The sequence below is a fragment of the Callionymus lyra genome, chromosome 14, assembly GCF_982586985.1.
Source record: "Callionymus lyra chromosome 14, fCalLyr1.hap1.1, whole genome shotgun sequence".
NCBI classification, from domain to species: Eukaryota; Metazoa; Chordata; class Actinopteri; order Syngnathiformes; family Callionymidae; genus Callionymus; species Callionymus lyra.
Genome location: NC_141831.1, coordinates 15,372,572 through 15,391,653, shown reverse-complemented (window position 1 = coordinate 15,391,653; position 19,082 = coordinate 15,372,572). Strand labels below are relative to the sequence as shown.

General features: G+C 35.5%; 1 protein-coding gene across 4 annotated transcripts in view; it reads left to right on the top strand.

Moving 5' to 3' along the window:
* LOC148066124 (ryanodine receptor 1-like) overlaps nucleotides 1–19,082 on the top strand; it is a 61,133-nt gene that overhangs the window by 25,006 nt on the left and 17,045 nt on the right. For 2 of the 4 annotated variants that reach the window (XM_087807555.1, XM_087807554.1), the window contains exons 46-80: nucleotides 232–343; nucleotides 418–538; nucleotides 601–770; nucleotides 834–1,054; nucleotides 1,124–1,214; nucleotides 1,869–2,009; nucleotides 2,084–2,247; nucleotides 2,318–2,396; nucleotides 3,505–3,594; nucleotides 3,654–3,794; nucleotides 3,859–3,936; nucleotides 3,997–4,072; nucleotides 4,131–4,254; nucleotides 4,320–4,435; nucleotides 4,533–4,600; nucleotides 4,657–4,778; nucleotides 4,855–4,904; nucleotides 5,009–5,069; nucleotides 5,145–5,271; nucleotides 6,457–6,568; nucleotides 6,651–6,732; nucleotides 6,795–6,925; nucleotides 6,992–7,312; nucleotides 8,154–8,394; nucleotides 8,469–8,556; nucleotides 8,710–8,802; nucleotides 10,302–10,316; nucleotides 13,987–14,157; nucleotides 14,240–14,299; nucleotides 14,385–14,519; nucleotides 15,788–15,900; nucleotides 15,972–16,068; nucleotides 16,127–16,236; nucleotides 17,021–17,072; nucleotides 17,143–17,232. In XM_087807555.1, coding sequence (XP_087663681.1) covers nucleotides 232–343; nucleotides 418–538; nucleotides 601–770; nucleotides 834–1,054; nucleotides 1,124–1,214; nucleotides 1,869–2,009; nucleotides 2,084–2,247; nucleotides 2,318–2,396; nucleotides 3,505–3,594; nucleotides 3,654–3,794; nucleotides 3,859–3,936; nucleotides 3,997–4,072; nucleotides 4,131–4,254; nucleotides 4,320–4,435; nucleotides 4,533–4,600; nucleotides 4,657–4,778; nucleotides 4,855–4,904; nucleotides 5,009–5,069; nucleotides 5,145–5,271; nucleotides 6,457–6,568; nucleotides 6,651–6,732; nucleotides 6,795–6,925; nucleotides 6,992–7,312; nucleotides 8,154–8,394; nucleotides 8,469–8,556; nucleotides 8,710–8,802; nucleotides 10,302–10,316; nucleotides 13,987–14,157; nucleotides 14,240–14,299; nucleotides 14,385–14,519; nucleotides 15,788–15,900; nucleotides 15,972–16,068; nucleotides 16,127–16,236; nucleotides 17,021–17,072; nucleotides 17,143–17,232 — 4,063 coding nt within the window. The remainder of the gene's footprint in view (nucleotides 1–231; nucleotides 344–417; nucleotides 539–600; nucleotides 771–833; nucleotides 1,055–1,123; nucleotides 1,215–1,868; nucleotides 2,010–2,083; nucleotides 2,248–2,317; nucleotides 2,397–3,504; nucleotides 3,595–3,653; nucleotides 3,795–3,858; nucleotides 3,937–3,996; nucleotides 4,073–4,130; nucleotides 4,255–4,319; nucleotides 4,436–4,532; nucleotides 4,601–4,656; nucleotides 4,779–4,854; nucleotides 4,905–5,008; nucleotides 5,070–5,144; nucleotides 5,272–6,456; nucleotides 6,569–6,650; nucleotides 6,733–6,794; nucleotides 6,926–6,991; nucleotides 7,313–8,153; nucleotides 8,395–8,468; nucleotides 8,557–8,709; nucleotides 8,803–10,301; nucleotides 10,317–13,986; nucleotides 14,158–14,239; nucleotides 14,300–14,384; nucleotides 14,520–15,787; nucleotides 15,901–15,971; nucleotides 16,069–16,126; nucleotides 16,237–17,020; nucleotides 17,073–17,142; nucleotides 17,233–19,082) is intronic. The other 2 variants (XM_087807556.1, XM_087807557.1) reach the window with 2 other exon arrangements.

Genomic DNA, 19,082 nt, shown 5'->3' with positions numbered 1-19,082 from the left:
GTCAAAACGCTGGAATTCACAGTTGAAATTCCGTGGCTTAATGGTCAAATATATAATAATGATTGTAATAATTAATTTCCTTCATTAAAATATTGGGAATACGTGGCAAAACATGAAGAGTGAAGAAGCTGTAACCTTATGCAATTATATTCTTTTTATGTATTTCATCATAATTATGAATTGTAATCATTTGAGTTCTGGACTTCATGACGTCATTATTCTCACGCTCAGGTTTGGTGGGGAAGAGCAGCACGAAGAGAACAGAGTTCATCTGGGAAACGCCATCATGTCGTTTTATTCCGCGCTCATCGACCTGCTGGGACGCTGCGCCCCCGAGATGCACGTACGTATCAACCTTGAGTTTCTTTTCTTCAAATATAACCTAAGAAGTCAAACTTAAAAAAACTCTTCTCATAGTTGATCCAAGCCGGAAAAGGAGAAGCTCTAAGAATCCGAGCGATTCTTCGGTCCCTCGTCCCACTGGAGGATTTAGTTGGCGTCATAAGTCTGCCTGTGCAGATTCCCTCATTCGGAAAAGGTCAACTAAAGACGTTTAATCATTTGTACGATATCTATTTTAAATGTTAATTTGTTTTGTAGACAATAGCATCATAGAGCCAAAGATGTCTGCCAGTTTTGTACCGGACCACAAGGCGCCGATGGTTCTGTTTCTGGACAGAGTGTATGGTATCGACAATCAGGATTTCTTGCTCCACGTGCTGGAGGTGGGATTCCTGCCTGACATGAGGGCGGCTGCGTCTCTCGATACGGTGAGGATTTGATCATAAAACAAACTTTAAAATCATGAGTGAAAACATTTTTTCCTCCACCAGGCGGCCTTCGGCACCACAGAGATGGCCCTGGCTCTGAACCGCTACCTGTGTTCCGCTGTGCTGCCACTCATCACCAAATGTGCGCCTCTCTTCGCCGGCAGCGACCACAGAGCCATTATGATCGACTCCATGCTGCACACCATTTACAGGCTGTCTCGTGGACGCGCCTTCACAAAGGCCCAAAGAGACATCATTGAAGAATGTCTGATGGCCCTGTGCAAGTCGGTGAAACATCCTCCGAAAATGTAATAAAATCAGTTTTGTAGTTAAAAGTCAAAACTGTTTTTCAGGCACCTTCGTCCCTCAATGCTTCAGCACCTGCTCAGACGACTGGTGTTTGATGTTCCTATTCTGAATGAATATGCCAAGATGCCACTGAAGGTAGAAGAATATAAAAGTATAGAATAGTTTAGAATATTGAATGGTGGAAACAGTTGGATTTATTTTTACATTTTATTGTTTGTTAAGCAGTGAATCTTTTTTTTTTCCAATAATCAAATTTAAAAATGTCTCTATTCAAAGATTGAATTTGTTTATTATTAAATATTGAATTTAATCGTGTGTATATGGAAATGTTGAATATTTCAAGATTCAAATATTTTTTAAATGAATACAAAGAAATGTACTTGTGTTTGATATTAATTAATTCCAACGTTTTATGGCCTTTAAATTCAATAAAAAAATTACTTTCAGCCAATTATGCGACACACGTGCGATCATGTGACTCAAACTCTATGTGTAATATGAAAATGAATTTAATTTGAAATTATTACAATTATTTTATTCAACTATTTAAAAAAATCAACCTTTCAATAAACAAATGATTGGATACAGTTATTAAAAACACATAATAATGAAATGCTTAAAAACAACATTTCAATAAAAAATATTTAAAATACAAAATTCAACCATTAAATATTCTGATGTCATTCATATACTTCAATATAAGAACATGTTAAACTTGACTAGATTTTTTTGCAATAATCATAATAACACATTTTTCTTTAAGATGTAATCATCCCTCTCCTCCCGCAGCTTTTAACCAATCACTACGAGCGTTGTTGGAAATACTACTGCCTCCCGAACGGATGGGCCAACTTTGGAGTATCCTCAGAAGAAGAGCTGCATTTGACCCGCAAACTTTTCTGGGGCATTTTTGAGTCTCTTGCACACAAGGTAGTGCTGCTGAAGACGTGTATCATAACCCAAAGATTTGTCTCTGTTAAAAATGTTGTTGTTTTTTTAAATAGAAATTCGACGCAGAGATTTTTAAGATCTCTATGCCCTGCATCTGCGCCATTGCTGGAGCCATCCCCCCCGACTACGTTGACGCCAGCTACTCCTCCAAAACGGAGAAAAAGGCGTCAGTAGATGCTGAAGGAAACTTTGACCCAAAACCGGTTGAGACAACAAAGTAAGATTAGCTCCATTGATGCTAAAACTTGTTGGTACTCAAATTATTAACATGTGTTTCTTCAATGCAGCACCATCATCCCTGAAAGACTGGATCCCTTCATCAACAGATATGCTGAATACACACATGATAGATGGGCTTTTGAAAAGGTAGATCTGCCTTGATGGAGTGAAATACTAATTGCTAAATACATTAACTTGACTTGAAAATCAAAAAAAAAACTTTTTTGGGTGGTACAAGTTCTTGTTATTGAAATGTTTTGTTTTGTTCTTTCCAAAATAGAAGGAATAAGGTTGATAATAATACTCTTAATAATGATATTTAATCTTTTTTGTTAGTGACATGATCATTTGTATTTTAAATAAATTGTTTAAAGTAACAGTACAAATGTTCTGTGGTCTTGCTTTAGCAGCAACACTAATAATGGAGGCTAGTTCTGTAAGATAGGCTTATAAATTGGGGAGTGTATTGGCAAGAATGTTGCGACACAATACTTCATATCGCGTTACAGGTTCAACGATTTTCCGATGCTGTAGAAACGGGGATATATTTGTAGTACGACAAAGTTGTAACTGCTTTCACTTGTTTTGAAACCAAAATATGTCCAAACATCAGCTTTAAATGCTGCTGGAGTCGACTGTATCCTCTTGTCCTCAGTCACCGCTGGTATCTTGTCAGATTTCATTGTTCTTTTGGCTGCCGAGGAAGTGATGAGATTCAATTACAACACAATAAGATTTAATTACAAAACAAAAGGCATTGAATATTTGATATTTTTGTAAATGAAAAAAAAAAAAAAAAGTTTTATTTTATACACACTTGAAAAAATAAATATGAACCATAAAAGAGCGTTAATAATGTGATTTGAAAGCCCAAAAAAAGACTTAAAATAAAAAAAAAATGTAAATGGTACTGTTGAATATTGATAACATAAGTGTAAGTAAGAAAAGTAAGTGTACTGATATTTTCTTACACCCTTATTTATAAACACACAAAAATCATTACATAATAATGTAGAATGAAGATAATAGCAATGTTTTCAAATAGATTTCATTGTGAAACGTAGCATAATGTTTTCACCCATTCAATTAAGTTGATCAGTAGCTAATAATAAGGAATCACTGAGGTTGATAAAACTTATCCAAGCTGCTTCAAGTATGATTCTACAAACTTAACCTGAAACTTTTTTTTTATGTTGTGACATTACCTTAATTCATCTTCAAGTCTTTCACTTATTTGTCATTATTCCTTTTCCAGATCCAGAACAACTGGTCGTACGGGGAGGTGCTCGACGAAAACGCAAAAACACATCCTATGCTGAGGCCGTACAAAACCTTCTCTGAAAAAGTAAGATTTTGTGTCCGTTTTTAAAGTGCATGGCCTCTGATCACACTTTTGTCCGGCAGGATAAAGAGATCTACCGCTGGCCCATCAAGGAGTCAATAAAGGCCATGTTGGCCTGGGAGTGGACGATGGATAAAGCCAGAGAGGAGGAGGAGTCTGAGAAAAAGAAGGTGACATCAAGGAAAATCTCTCAGACTGCTCAGGTAAACTCTTCAACATTTCTCCTGAGTCGAAAGTGGATTTAAACTTTGTTGTTATCGGACTCAGGCAACATACGATCCGAGTCAAGGCTACAGTCCTCAGCCCATGGACATAACTCACATGGCTTTATCCAGAGATCTGCAGGTAAGTTCTTGTGTTTTTTATTGTTGAAAATATACGTACTTATACAAAAATGAATGGCAGTCAATGGCAGAGCAACTGGCTGAGAATTACCACAACACATGGGGACGGAAAAAGAAGATGGAGCTGCAGTCTAAAGGTCACATTGTTGATGAATTGTTAAATGTTTTAGTTAACACAAAACATACCTTGTGCAGGTGGCGGAACACACCCTCTACTTGTGCCCTACGACACACTCACCGCCAAGGAGAAGGCAAGGGATCGAGAAAAAGCTTACGAGCTGCTGAAATTCCTGCAGCTGAATGGATATGCAGTCACAAGGTGAGGATTTTTTAAACCTTTTTTTTCAGAATAGCACAAATAATAATGAATGTTTGGATGTTTAGGGGTCTGAAAGACATGGAGTCTGATATTTCCTCCATCGAGAAGAGATTTGCTTACGGTTTCCTGCAGAAGCTGTTGAAGTGGATGGAAATCGCACAGGAGTTCATCGCTCATCTTGGTACTGTGGACAAATATTTCCGTCACATCAAAATTTGTAAACTATTGGGACGAACCCTCACAAGAATGATGGACTTGACTTGCTTTTCATCTCACAGAGGCCGTGGTGAGCAGCGGAAGGGTTGAAAAATCTCCTCACGAGCAGGAAATCAAATTTTTCGCAAAGGTATTTAACTTGATTTACATTTGAAAATACATGTATTAATGTGATAATCTCTTTAGATCCTGATGCCACTGATCAACCAGTACTTCAAAAACCACTGCCTCTACTTCCTGTCAACGCCTGCCAAGGTTCTGGGCAGCGGAGGACATTCGTCCAACAAGGAGAAAGAGATGATCGCGAGGTGAGATCTCAAAGATTTAGTCAGCCAAATATGTTTTTCATGCTTTCCCCTTTTCCAACTTTCTGTTCCATCATAGTATCTTCTGTAAAATGTCTGCTCTGGTGAGACACAGAGTCTCTCTCTTTGGTAAGCCTCTTCTCCGCCTTCTCTTCTTCTTTTTCATCACCTGTTTAGTTTTAATGAATGTCCAAGTTATTCACTTTTCAACTTAAACTTGTTTTTTTCTCCAGGAACTGATGCTTCAGCCATCGTTAACTGTCTTCACATTCTGGCCAGATCATTGGATGCAAGGTTGAGTCTTGAAATGGAAAAACTAAGATGATATATGATATGAAATGTTTGCGTAATCCTTCCTCCTGTCTTTAGGACGGTGATGAAGTCCGGACCAGAGATAGTTAAAGCTGGACTGCGCTCCTTCTTCGAGAGCGCAGCAGATGACATTGAGAAAATGGTAGAAAATCTTAAATTGGGAAAAGTATCAAAAGGAAATCAGGTAATAAACAATCGAATACATTTTTCTAAATATGAATAAATCAAAGTAAAGTGTGTTGGAAAATATATAAAAAAGCTATCATATGTTTTATTAGGTTTGTTTTGATTGTTAGGCGCTTTGTGACCCTGGTCTAGAAAAGCGCTATATAAATTCAAATTATTTACTTACTTACTTTGACTCATCATGTAACAAATCATCTGGACATTTCTATACCGACTAGCTGGTGCACATGTGTCAAACTCAAAAGATTGTTTAAGATAAGGTAAGGGACAGAGATGATGGATTTTAACAATTAAACTGTTGATGTCAAAGGAAAGAAATAAGTTTGATAAACAAACAAAAACCTAATTAAGATAAATTCAGCCAAAAGACAATATCAAAGATCACTGTCCTACAAGTTTGGCCCCTGACTTTAAATGCTAACGGACTTTTGGCCCCTTGTATTACTGAGTTTAGTACAGTGGTGGGCAAGATTTCCACAAGCCACAGTATAAACTCAATCAGAAAGAATAAAAGTATATAAAAGTAGTTTCAATAAGATGGGTAAACTAAAAATAAGAATTAAAAAAAGGACATTTTAAAATAAGATTAAGATGTAATTTTATTGCAGATTATAACATTTTACATTCAGTTTATTGAATAATAATCAGGAGAAAGAACAACATTTTATATTTTATATATTTTATTACAAAAATCTAAATTCTAATTCAAAATATGAGATAAATAAGCTGAGGTTATTAGTTTTGATTTTTGAAATATTTCATTTTTAATACATTTCATTTAGAAATATCCTATAAAAGCATACATTTAAAATATATTCCCAAAAAACATAAAAAACCTTTATCATTTATAATTTAATCTTTGAATAATACAATTTTTAGCCATCAGAAAATATAATAAATCATCTTTGACCTCACAAGGGCCACGTAAATACAGTCCAATGGCCCTCGTCGATGTCTGTTTTAGACACAGATTAGAGTCACTTAAGGTAACTCCTCAAATATTTGCAGCCTTGAGACCGACAAGTTGCCCTTTAAAAACCTGATCAAGAATAGCTTCTGGGAATATGCGTCTGTCTCTATTTAGTCTGCTGCCCCCTTAATAAAATGTCTAGGATGCCGTTACTGTTGAGATCTTAAGTGTCATATTTGTGCGACTCAATTCTCTATATTCTTCCTCTCATAGCAAGTGAAAGGTGTGTCCCAGAACATCAACTACACAACCATCGCGTTGCTGCCGGTTCTGACGTCCCTGTTCGATCACATCGCTCAGCACCAGTTCGGAGATGACGTCATCTGTGAGTTTTCTCTCCCGTCATCTTCGTCCTAAAACGATTGTTTTATCCTCCCTGATGTTCTGATCGTATCGCACACATTCAGTGGACGATCTCCAGATGTCCTGCTATCGCATCATGTGCAGCATCTACTCTTTAGGGACCGTCAAGAACCCACATGTTGAGAGGTATCCCTTGATCTTCAGGAGTATGAAGATTGTTTTTTTTAAAACTTTTAACTTGTTTACAGGCAAAGACCAGCACTGGGAGAGTGTTTAGCTCATCTCGCCGCCGCGATGCCGGTCGCCTACTTAGAGCCTCATCTCAATGAATATAATGCCTTTTCTGTCTACACAACGAAGACGCCTAGAGAGAGAGCCAGTGAGTTTCTCTGTCTGCGTTGATCCCTCCAGGTTTAAATAACGACCGTCGTCTTTCCCTCTTAAGTCCTGGGTCTCCCCAATGAGGTCCAGGAGCTTTGTCCGGATATTCCAGAGCTAGACGTTCTGCTGAAGGAGATCGGGGATTTGGCGGAGTCGGGAGCTCGCTACACAGAAATGCCTCATGTTATAGAAATCACTTTACCCATGCTGTGCAACTACCTGCCGCGCTGGTGGGAGTCCGGGTCCGAGAATTTCCCCGATTTGGAAGGTCAGATCTGCACGGAAGTGACATCGGAACACCTGAACCAGCTTCTGGGAAGCATCATGAAAATTGTAGTGAACAACCTGGGCATCGATGAGGCGTCGTGGATGAAGAGGTTGGCTGGTGAGTCGGATCGATCAATTTTATTTATTTAATTTATTCTCATTTTTTTAATATAGTCTTAATATTCTTTGAGGCTCAATTTATCGAAATGATCTCCGTGTTTGTTCTCCTGCTCCAACAAATCTGAATTTTACTCATATTGTTGACATGTAATAATTTCTTTATCTTATCTTAAACACTGATAACTTTATATGTCATCAACATAAACATACAATAAATTAATTAATTTAAGATTAAGTTTTAATTAATTATGTGTTCGTGCAAAATAAATAAATAAAAATAAAGCCAAATAAAACATTACAAAACGCTGTAGTTTGAGGAGTTGGGACAAGTTAAGTTAAAATGTTCTACCTCTTTTTACTTATTCTTAAGTTTGTAGCCAATAACCACATATTTCTACACAGATAGCCATAAAAAATACACAATATATAACTACTCATAGAAATATATTAAATATATCTCGTCCATACTTTCTTATGATATACTATAATAAATATGCATATACTAACAGATCCATATAAATATAAATATATACACATATATAGTACATTATTAATAATTTAACCATCAAAACTATTCTTTATCTAGATTTATCCTCATCCTTCGTTATTAGTTGTTTTCTTTAACCTTTTTTTAAACAAATTTATTTGAACATGAGTTTGAATTATCAATAACAATCTAACATTTTTCTGCTGAGGTCAATTTTAATCAAGCAAACACTTCATTCATACTTAATTTTGTTTTGAATACACGCAGAGTCGCATCATTTTCTACTGCAATAAAAGTGTTTAGTTGAAAATATGCTTAAGAACTCATGAGTAAAAAAAAAAATGTTCTGCAGTTTTCTCGCAGCCAATTGTCAGCAGAGCAAAGCCTGAAATGCTGAAATCTCACTTCATCCCGACGATGGAGAAGCTCAAGAAACGAACCTCCAAGGTGGTGGCTGAGGAGGATCATCTACGTATGGAGGGAAAATCTGAGGGCGACGAGGAGGACGGAACCATACGTGACGAGTTTGCTGTGCTGTGTCGAGATCTCTACGCCCTCTACCCTCTTCTGATCCGATACGTGGACAATAACAGGTCGGAATACAAGAACAAGAACCATGGAATATTTGCTCAATAAAGGCTTTATTAATATATGTATTCACTAACAGAGCAAGATGGCTGACATGTCCAGACCCAGATGCTGAGGAACTTTTTAGAATGGTTGGAGAAGTGTTTATTTTTTGGTCAAAATCCCATGTGAGTATTGAAATATGTCTAAATAACATTATTATGTTCATTTCAAACTTACCATTATCTGAGATATTTGACAATTAACATTATTAAATTACTTTTTTTTTGCAGCTGTATTTTGCTAAATAAAATTGTGTGTCGTCTCTTCTCTTGACGCAGAACTTCAAACGGGAAGAACAGAACTTTGTGGTGATCAACGAGATCAACAACATGTCGTTCCTCACAGCCGACAGCAAGAGCAAGATGAGCAAGGTGAGAGGAGCGCGACTACGGCGGCACTTCTCAACTGAAATAGCAAAAACTTTGCTAACCGAAAAACTTCTCTACTACAATAAGATGGATTTAACACAACATTTGACCAGTCATATTAAAAAAAATAGACATATTCAGGCTACACAAGTAAGATTGATAATTCAATAACTGAAGGTTTAAACGTAGTACCTGGACTTTGGTTGAACCTTTTTTCTGTATGATAACATTTAAGAGATTCTTTCCTTCTTTTTTTAAGGGCAACTAATGTGTTGATTTAAGAGTCTCTTGTATAGATCTTGGACTCTATTTTATCATCAGTATGTCTGTTTGTACAAAACTCTCTTTTCATGGAAATATTTACAGTAGCCCACTGAAAACACTTTTTCTGGAGCTGAAATGGTGTTTACCATAACCACGCCCACTCTGCTGTGATTGGTCAAACATCAAGGTTTGTCACCTGAAAAGTTAACTTATGAGTTTACTTTGGCTACAACCAGGTCCAGTACTTTGTTTAAACATTTACTTTATTACTTCTTAAATGATTTAATGCTGTCATGTTTGCTTCATGTGCACCTTGAATTATTGTTAATATTTGTTTTACTTTAATAATTTAATTAAATGTCAATGTAACGCCTGTTAGAGGGTCAAGATAGAAGAAACGTTTAATGTATTTATTTTTTAAACATGTATTTATTTGAAAATAATCGGATCAATTGATTCATAAGGATTCAAAGATATTTTTTTATTCTGAATGAAATATCCTTGAATCTTTTTAAATCATGTACCAAACTCGAGGATCGGCCCGATTTTTTTCTCATGTTCATGTTGACATTATGACTGATAAAGATGAAAATGTTTACCATAAGATAAATAAATGAGCTTATCACAATATTTTTATAGAGACTTCCAATAAAAATAAGAAAAGTTATACTGAAAGAAAGGAATTTGATGTGTTTGTTGTTGGACAAACATTTTGAAAATTAGGAAAAAGCTTCCAGAAATATATATATATATATCGTAATCGGACTCATACTTCATGGTCAATTTACATTTTGTTCGCCCCATAATGTTTTCGGCTAAAGGCCCCTTATTGCATTCAGTTGAACTCCCCTTATGCCCTAGTATTGCTATTTAAATACAATTAATATAAGTTACTTAAAACCTGTTAAATTAAAAATGTTTCATTTAATTTTAATTCAATTAGGTTGTTATGAGGATATAAGCAGAATATAATGATATATAATTTAACAAAATCAAAACTAGTCAACCAGATTATCTTCAGTGTTCAAAAAGCTCATGAACACACGTTTATATGTGTATCCTTCTAAGAGAATATGCCAGTACTTGAACGCAGACTTGTGTTTATTTTTTAATACCCTGTTTATCAGGCTTAGGCGAGCGGCGATGAGCCTGACCTGCTTTGATTCGCCAGCAGAGCCAGTTGTCTTAACAATATTCTTTCTTTGGCTCTTCTTTTGGGTTGCTGCTGGGTTTTCCAGGGCGGGGACTCAGAGGTTAGACCTTGTTTCTGCACGACCGCTGTGCTGATCGCATGGCACCTCACTCTAAAGGGGAGCTTTTCATCAACCTCTCCAGCACACTGGCACATCTGAGCTCTGACAGTGACGCGTTTATATCTCCTGACGTTTGCAAACAGCTGTAGCCAAGCATCCATAAAAGCTTAAGAGTGTACGGACGGCGCTATAAATACAAAGATATTCACATGAATAACGCACGACAATCCTCGTCAGGCTGTTAAAAAAAGGTGGAGTTTGTGTCGTATTTCACCGTCATCCAGCCTGGTGACGCGTTTTTTTATAAGCGTATTAGATCATAATTACACTTCCGGACAACCGGGTCAAGCTGGTCCAAGTCCTGCCAGTGTGTTAGGGGGGAGTCTGGAGGCGCTTGATGAAAGTACTCGGCTGTAGACTTGGGCTCATGACACTGGACTTTACACCAAGCCGAAGGCGACCGTGAGAGCACAGTGCCATCATCCTGTTTTTTTTTTCTTTCTTTTGATGGTAGTTGAGTTGAGTCCAGTATGACTTTTGTGTCTTCTTCTACACAACTTGTGCGCTATTGCAATGCAGCTTTTTTTTATGTTTTAGTGCTAGGGGATGGGGATGAGTCTTCTCTGTGCTCTTTCTTCTCTCCTCCCTGGATGTGCTGTTACATGTACATCATGGTTTCCATCACACCTCATGGTCACCAAACCCACTAACAAATGACCTTGTGCTTTAACATCATGAGGCAGATTTTTTGCAGATCCTATGCAAAGCTTGACCATTGATTTAACAGCAACATGAATTCACAATTTAAATCCCCAAATCTATCATCTATCAAAACACTATATATTTTTTCTAAACACAGTTACAGTTAACATTGGCGTCAACAAATCGATGTGAAAATCAAGTGGATAAAGCAAAAGGAAACAAAAGGAGGAATTCATAATAATAATAAAAATAATTGAGTGATTTATTATTGAAAATTCCTTTGATTCATCTGATTAAAAAGAGGTGACAGTAATAAAATGGAATGAAAAAGCTTAAAAAATAAATACAACAATTAAAATAATATATTGTTTTTATGGTTTAGGGTTAACATTGAGGTTAGGTTTAGGAAATGATTAAGAATAATATTTAATAAATTAAATGATTATTTAAAATGTAGAGAAGATATTAAAATGAAAACAATATTGAAAAAATGTAGAGACAACAAATCATTTAATTTGTTGTGGTTTGGAAAATGACATTTAGAAATAAAATAAATAATGAATAAATGAAATAAATTATACAAATGTAAAGAAAAGACTAACATTTAAAAAGAAAATATGCAAAGGTTTAAAGAGATTTTTTTAAAGGAATAAACTGGTAATGGTTTAGTTTTGGTTACTTATCTTAAATTGTGAAGATTCAAGTACAACTACACAAGAAAAACGCATTTCCCTCAACAACAAAAAAACGAATTTATTTTATAGACAAACATTTTTATGTCACAAGACAAATAAGAAAAGACAAGTTTCTTTGAGATAATTTGTTATGATTTGACACTTAAATAAGGTTTAATTGAATTAAGAAAAAAAGGCTTAAACATTGTTAAATGTTATCATCAATTAAGGCATCAAGATAGTTCATCACAAATATCACAAACAAATAGTTTGACGTACCAAGAGAACAATCAACAAAACTATTCTGTCAATGCCACTAAATTAAGAATTTCTTCTTATTGAATCTTTTATTTGATGACAAAGATGTTGTCGCTTTAATATTGTGAGTCAATAACTGTATGTGGAACATACGTGTGCACATCTGGGGAGACCCGGAAAGAGCAGAAGGACTAGAGTTGAGCGCTAGAGTTAAGAACAGGGACTAACCTAATGACCTCGACACAGAATTTGCATCTAACAGTTTTTCACTAACACCTTTAACTCCAACTTCAATCCCCTGTAGCTCCATCTGAGACCTCAGTCTTTCATCTAGTGGCCGCTTTCTAGCTGTAATGTTTATGACTGAGGATTAATTTTTTTTATTCATGGAATGCTAAATGCACCATTTGATCGATATTTTTAAATTTTACTTTTATGTGCATGATTTATCGAAGCAGTTCCACAGTTTATGTTTTCACAAAGACCCCTTCCTTTCAGCTTTCCAGTGTTTCCCCCACATTTTCACGACACCCTCCACTCACCTGTCCGAGCAAGTTAGTCACAAGTCAAGTCACAAAGATTTTGGGGGAATAAAGCTCAGTTTAAAGTAGGATAGGAATCAGGAAAGTATTTGATGGCGGCTTAATCATTATTTCTTTCTACTGGTTTAAGTCAAGGTCATGGAAGGTCGATGACATACTTTCACATGCTCATCCCCACAGCTGACAATTCCCACAATGCACTGCAGAAGAGACAAAGATTTTGATCAAAGGCCATTGGAGGGAAAACAAGTGAATTGCATAACACATAATATTTTCAAATGTACAATTAGTGTATTTTTATCCACTTTAGGTTAGGTTAGCTTAGGTTAGGTTAGGTTAGCTTAGGTTAGGTAGAACTTTATTGAAATTTTTTTTTTTTAATTAGCCACAGCAAATACAGCAATTTTTCATAAAAAAAAAAAAATATTATATATATATATATATATATATATATATATATATATATATATATATATATAAGATTTTGTATAAGATTATACTTACTATATATACTAAGTAAGTTTATAGTAAGTAAGTAAAGTATAAGTAAGTATAAGTAAGTATAGTATATATACTTGATATAAGATTTACATTACAAATAAATTCATTTTTTACAATAAATGTTGTAAAAGATCAATTAATAAGCTTAAAATGTAATGCAAAAATAGTTTTCCTTTATTTTAAAAAATAAAAATAAGTATTTATAACGTTTTTCACTTCATTTTTTAAACTTTTTTACCCTTGAGGCAACACAAAGGATACTACAAACACATCTTTTTTAGGGCTTCTGGGTCATCTTGACCCCAGGGTTGATGATGCAACTTTTTTGGCTGGAAGCTAAACAGACAGATCTACTTCCCACATTTTATGTTAAAACATTGAAAATACATTTTAATTTTTAACCGAGCAGATCTTTTTGGTTAGCTGCAAAATCCACAGTTTCACTCTGTGCCGCAGACATTAAGGGAAAGGGATGGATCTTTTATAATCACATGACGGATTGCACTAGTTTGTCAGATTAAGTATTTTTTGGCGACCTCTGACTCAGGTGTTGATGATCATCACATTGTCACATCTTCCGAGTATTTGATTTAAAGGTTATTTATTTGTTTTTTTTCTGCATATATGCTGCAGTCAGTTGAATTAATGCTCCATTTATTAAGTCTTTACATGTTTGGAGAAAAACGTATAGGATTTTTTGGGATTAAGAAGATGAATGTCTACCTTCATCTAGAGTAGTGCTTGTGTTATTACCCTATTATTCAACTAATGGTTGGATAATAGTACTTGAATTCTTATTAAATTGATGTTGTATGAAGACACACAATAATCTATTTGAATTATTGGTACATTAGCATGTTGATAGTGTAGAATTCATTCAATTCTGCTCTTTGTTTTTCAGTCATTTGCTGGCCAATGACTCAAGTGGTCATTTGTCATTTGTCGAGCAGTATTGTGAGATACTGCGAATACTTTTGGTTCCCTCTCTCATAGGGCGGAGGCTCAGATACGGAGCGCACAAAGAAGAAGAAACGTGGCGATCGATACTCGGTTCAAACGTCCCTCATCGTGGCCGCCTTGAAAAAAATGCTGCCCATCGGACTGAACATGTGCTCTCCTGCTGACCAGGAGCTCATCAACGTGGCCAAGATGAGATACTCTTTGGTAGTTTTCTCACAGATAATAGTCATGTGTATTGGGCTTCTGACGTGTGATAGGTCGGTTAAATAATGTTTCAAACTCACAGAGAGACACCGATGAAGAAGTGAGAGAGTTTCTGCAGAACAATCTTCATCTTCAAGGAAAGGTATCTTTCGACCTTCACACTGAAAAGATCTAGACCAGAACGTAATGCTGTTGTAAAACCATATTTATCATGTGTTTGTGTGAAGGTGGACAATCCCTCCATGCGCTGGCAGATGGCGCTCTACAAAGAAATGGCGGGGAATGCTGACGATGCAGATGCACCGATTAGAGTTGTCAAAAGAGTGCAGGAGGTTTCTGCAGTCCTCTATCACCTGGAGGTGGTGAGTCAACTTAGCTAGTCGACAAAGTTCACGACTCGAGTGTGATTTACTCCGTTTTTTGGCATTTAAAATAGTTAAAATCACTACAAAAGCCTCGTCTTAACTAACACAGACGGCGATGTCAGCTGTTCGGGGGCTTAAATAGAAGAACAGTTTGGTCTCCACTCCAGCCAGTTGTTGTTTAAGGTTAAAAAGGGTCACAGACGACACCTGACAGCAGAATGAATGGTCCCTGTCAAGGCTGGTGTCACTTTAAATATCAAGGATGTCTCTTGACAACCAAGCCAAACGTTTAAGAAGGTTTTCAAAAAACTTTATTTACATTTTTATTTATCAATGGACGGTTCAGCCAGTTTGAAAGGAAATTCCTCTCGAGAAAAAAAACTATATATTTAAACATTTAAAAATGTAAATATAATGTAGAATGAGGTGTTGGAATGAGCTCTATGTATTGATGGGCATGTGAGGTTTTATCTATAATATGTTTGGCTGCAGACGACTTATTTAGTTAAATTGATTACTGATCATTCTTCCGATTAATCCTTTTTTTTTTTTTAAGAAATTCATATATAAATAAAAATATTTCCAAAATACAAATAATTCAATTTATTAATAATTGAATTTGTTTTGCTTTAGGGTTGGCGTTGAGATCAGGGCTAGTGTTTGGTTTAGAAAATTATTTAAACATTTAGAAAAATTAAAATAATGGATACAATTAAAAAAAGATGTAAAGAAAATAAAAATAAGAATAATTTAATTTCCATCTGGGTTAGGATTAGGTTTAGAAAATAAATATAACAATAAAAGAAAACTTTAACGGGTTAAAGAAATTAAAAACACAAGTTAGGGTTTTTGGAAATATTGAGTTGTGAAGACATGCGACTACGCAAAAGAAAATACACATAAAAATTAAACAGATTTACTTTTACAAACTTTATTTTACAGAAACATGAAATACAAATAAACAAAAAACTTTGAAGTATCTACATACATAGAGCATTAGTTAAGCCAGTCACAGCAGGAGGCCGTTCCCACCGTGTCTGGTTCTGTTCGAGGTTTTAGCCCAATAGTTTATACTCTGACCTGTTTCTCTCTTCTATGATTCAATGTTTCGTGAAGCCTCATCAACCCATAACTACTTTAATGCATTTCAAGATTCACAAGTTTAGATATTTGTAGCCCTCTTAGACCCAAAAGGCTCCTGAGACACTTAGATGTTCTTCTTTGACAATTTAACCTCCATGATCTCTCACTGTATGGATTTCCAGACGGAACACCCGTTCAAATCCAAGAAGATGGTTTGGCACAAACTGTTGTCCAAGCAGAGACGCAGGGCAGTGGTGGCTTGTTTCAGGATGACGCCGCTGTACAACATTCCGAGGTAAGGAGCGACATCAGAAGTTATTCTTCTAAAAAAAAAAAGTGTGTTCACATGTGACATGTTCCTCACAGACACAGGGCTTCAAACATGTTCCTGGAGGGATACAAACGCAACTGGCTGATTTCCGAGGGATATTCGTTTGAGGACAGAATGATCGATGACTTGTCTGTGAGTCTCGTCTCCGTCTGTTCGCCTGTGAGGTTTCGTAACTTTTGTTGTCGTACAGAAAGCAATGGAGCAGGAGGAACTAGAAGAAGAGGAGGAGAAAGAGACCAAACCAGATCCCCTTCATCAGCTTATTCTGCATTTCAGTCGCACCGCACTCACTGAGAAAAGGTCATTATTCACATATGATTATGTTTAGGGCTGTATATTGGTAATAAGATGGCGATACGATATGTATCACCATGTGACGTTATATTGTTTCTTTTAAAGAAACAACTGATTTTTTTCTGGCTTTTACAACAAAAAAATTAGCAAATACTTTCTCTTATCTAATGTGAAAGTGCTTGTAGTAAAGTGCCTTTCAAAATATTATATATATATATATATATATATATATATATACAGTATATATATATAAAATATAAACTTTTATTAAAAGTGCACAATAAAGTGCAAGGAGGAAAAGACGAATGTTGCCAACTAGTGGCCCGCGATTTAATTGCACCACACCAATGAATAAACACCGCGAATATTAGAGTGTTAATTGTAAAATAAACATCTAATTATTGTCTGTTTAACACACACTATTGAAATGTAAACCATAAAATAACTTTGAATTAAAACACAAAAAAAACAGTATCAGGAATAGAAATATAATTATATCGATGTTTTCTTACGCCACTAATTATATTTGTTCATTTTTTTTAAACTTATTTATCATCCTCAACTTTAATTTAATTAATTTTTCACTCTCAAACTTATTTTTTAATTATATTATTTATCCTGTTTTTCCCCTTAATTTTTCCCATGTTAACAGTGTACTCTTTAAAAAATAAAACAACATTTGTTTTTGTTGACATTAAACCATTATTTTCTCACCCCAAGGGTATAAAATAAATAATGCTTAGCAGCAAAAATGCAATAATATTTCTCTCTTCTTGTTCATTTTCAGCAGCAATCTAGATACAGATCATCTATATATGGCATATGCAGATATTATGGCAAAGGTAAGTAAATGCAGATATTCTTGGATCAGTGGCTTCAGATGTTGATTTTCTCATCTCCCGCTCTCGGCAGAGTTGTCATATTGGTGAGGAGGACGAAGAGGGAGAGGATTTGGAAGATGCTGAGGATGAGATGTCCTTTGAGGTGCGACAGTCAGAACTGGTAATGGGCAGCCGGGGGCTAGGGACGAGGAACACACGGAGCGGTAGCTCTCAACGCATCGAGTGGCCTCATCATCAGAACATTTCGTCACATCCATATTTCTCTCATCGTCGTCACACACACCTCCTTCTGTCTCCTCTGTTTGTTTGTGCTGAACATTGTTGTTGTTTTGTTGTTTTTATCCCAAATTGAAAACAATAGTCCAATCCAGATTTGTATTAACCTTTCCAATTCTTTTTCATTCCTGACCGTCATTTTCTATCTGGATTGGGTCTATTGTTGTTAGTTTAATTCAAATGATTTAACAGCCGTAATCCAACTACTTTTCATCCTAATTATTTCACAGTAAATTGATCTCATAGATTACAATTCATGGCATTGTTTTCAAAGAACCAAAATTGCAGCATAGAATAACAAAATGTGACTTTAAAAATATCCCTTTCAATTTTAAATTAGTCAACATAACTGTTTCCAGAAGAGATCTGTCAGTCAATAACAATTAGGGGTGTGTACTGGAAAGAATCTGGTGATACGATATGTATCACAATGCAGACGTAACAATACAATTCATTGTGAAACTAGTTTAAATTTGAGTACTTGACTCTGGTGTTGCAGAATTTACAGACGAGTCAACATGACTCTCGACGAAGTCGTAACTTCTTTTATTTGGTTTGAAACTAAAATATGTCCGAACCTCAGCTTTAAAAGCTGCTGGATGTCGACTGTATCCTCTCGTCCACAGTCATCGCCAGGATCTCAATGAACTTAATTGTTCCTTTAGCTGCGGAGGACTGCTGCCATGTAGTGGCGGGAGGTTTAATTGCAACACAAAAATAAACAAACACTCCATATTATTTAAATGTTAATTGTACATTTAAAACTATTTTGTTTTACACAGACTTATTGAAATATAGATCATAAAAAACTATGGTGTAAATATAATATTATTTTAAAGCAACAAAAAAAAGGACATCGCTGTTGTTTGTTGATACAACAGAAATATGTGTAAATTAATATATGTCAGTTTATAGCCTGGCTGACATGTCAGTGATGAGACCGACCTGAGTTCCACTATTGACACTCCTTGATAAATGTCTTCAATTATTATTGTTTTTTTTATTTTGAGATTATATTTGAACTTCTAAATAATTTGAAAAGTTACTAAAGTTCCAGAACTCTTTATTACCTCATGTGTTTCTGTTGCATTTATTATAATGTATTCGCTATTTTATTATTAATATCAATCATTGACTTGCTAAATTGTTATTTGTTTATTTAGCCATAACAGTTAAACATCTTTAGAAAATCAACATTTGAAAAACAATGGAATTGATACCCACGGTGAAGCAAAAATGATATTAAAATAAAATATATATCTTTGTAAGCCTAAAGCTAAGGTTCTTAAAGAATTTTTAGTAATACAATTTATTTTTAGGTTTTAACAAACACTTGTTCTGTCCCTCCTCGATGTCAATGTCAGTGTTCCATTTGTCTTTCTCTATGTCTCTTTCCCCATATCGTACCACGTAATCCTTCTCACCATCGCTTTTATTAAGTGAATGCTACTGATCAGTGTCCCCCCTCCTCACTCACATAGACCACTGACAGACTACAGAGAAAGCCGGTGCAGAGCAGGAAGCGTTAAACGTGTTCCGACACATAAAAGACACACTAGAAAAATAGAGACATACATTTCAGCCTTTTTAATTCGAGGTTCTACTTCATGACACATAAGGACGGAGGTGTTGATAGGCATACGTGGGAGGGTTAGGGGGAGGGTCGCATGGGTGGGGGGGTCGATGTTTTCAACAGTTGATTTTGTTTGTCTGAGCAGATAATTGCTACTTTCG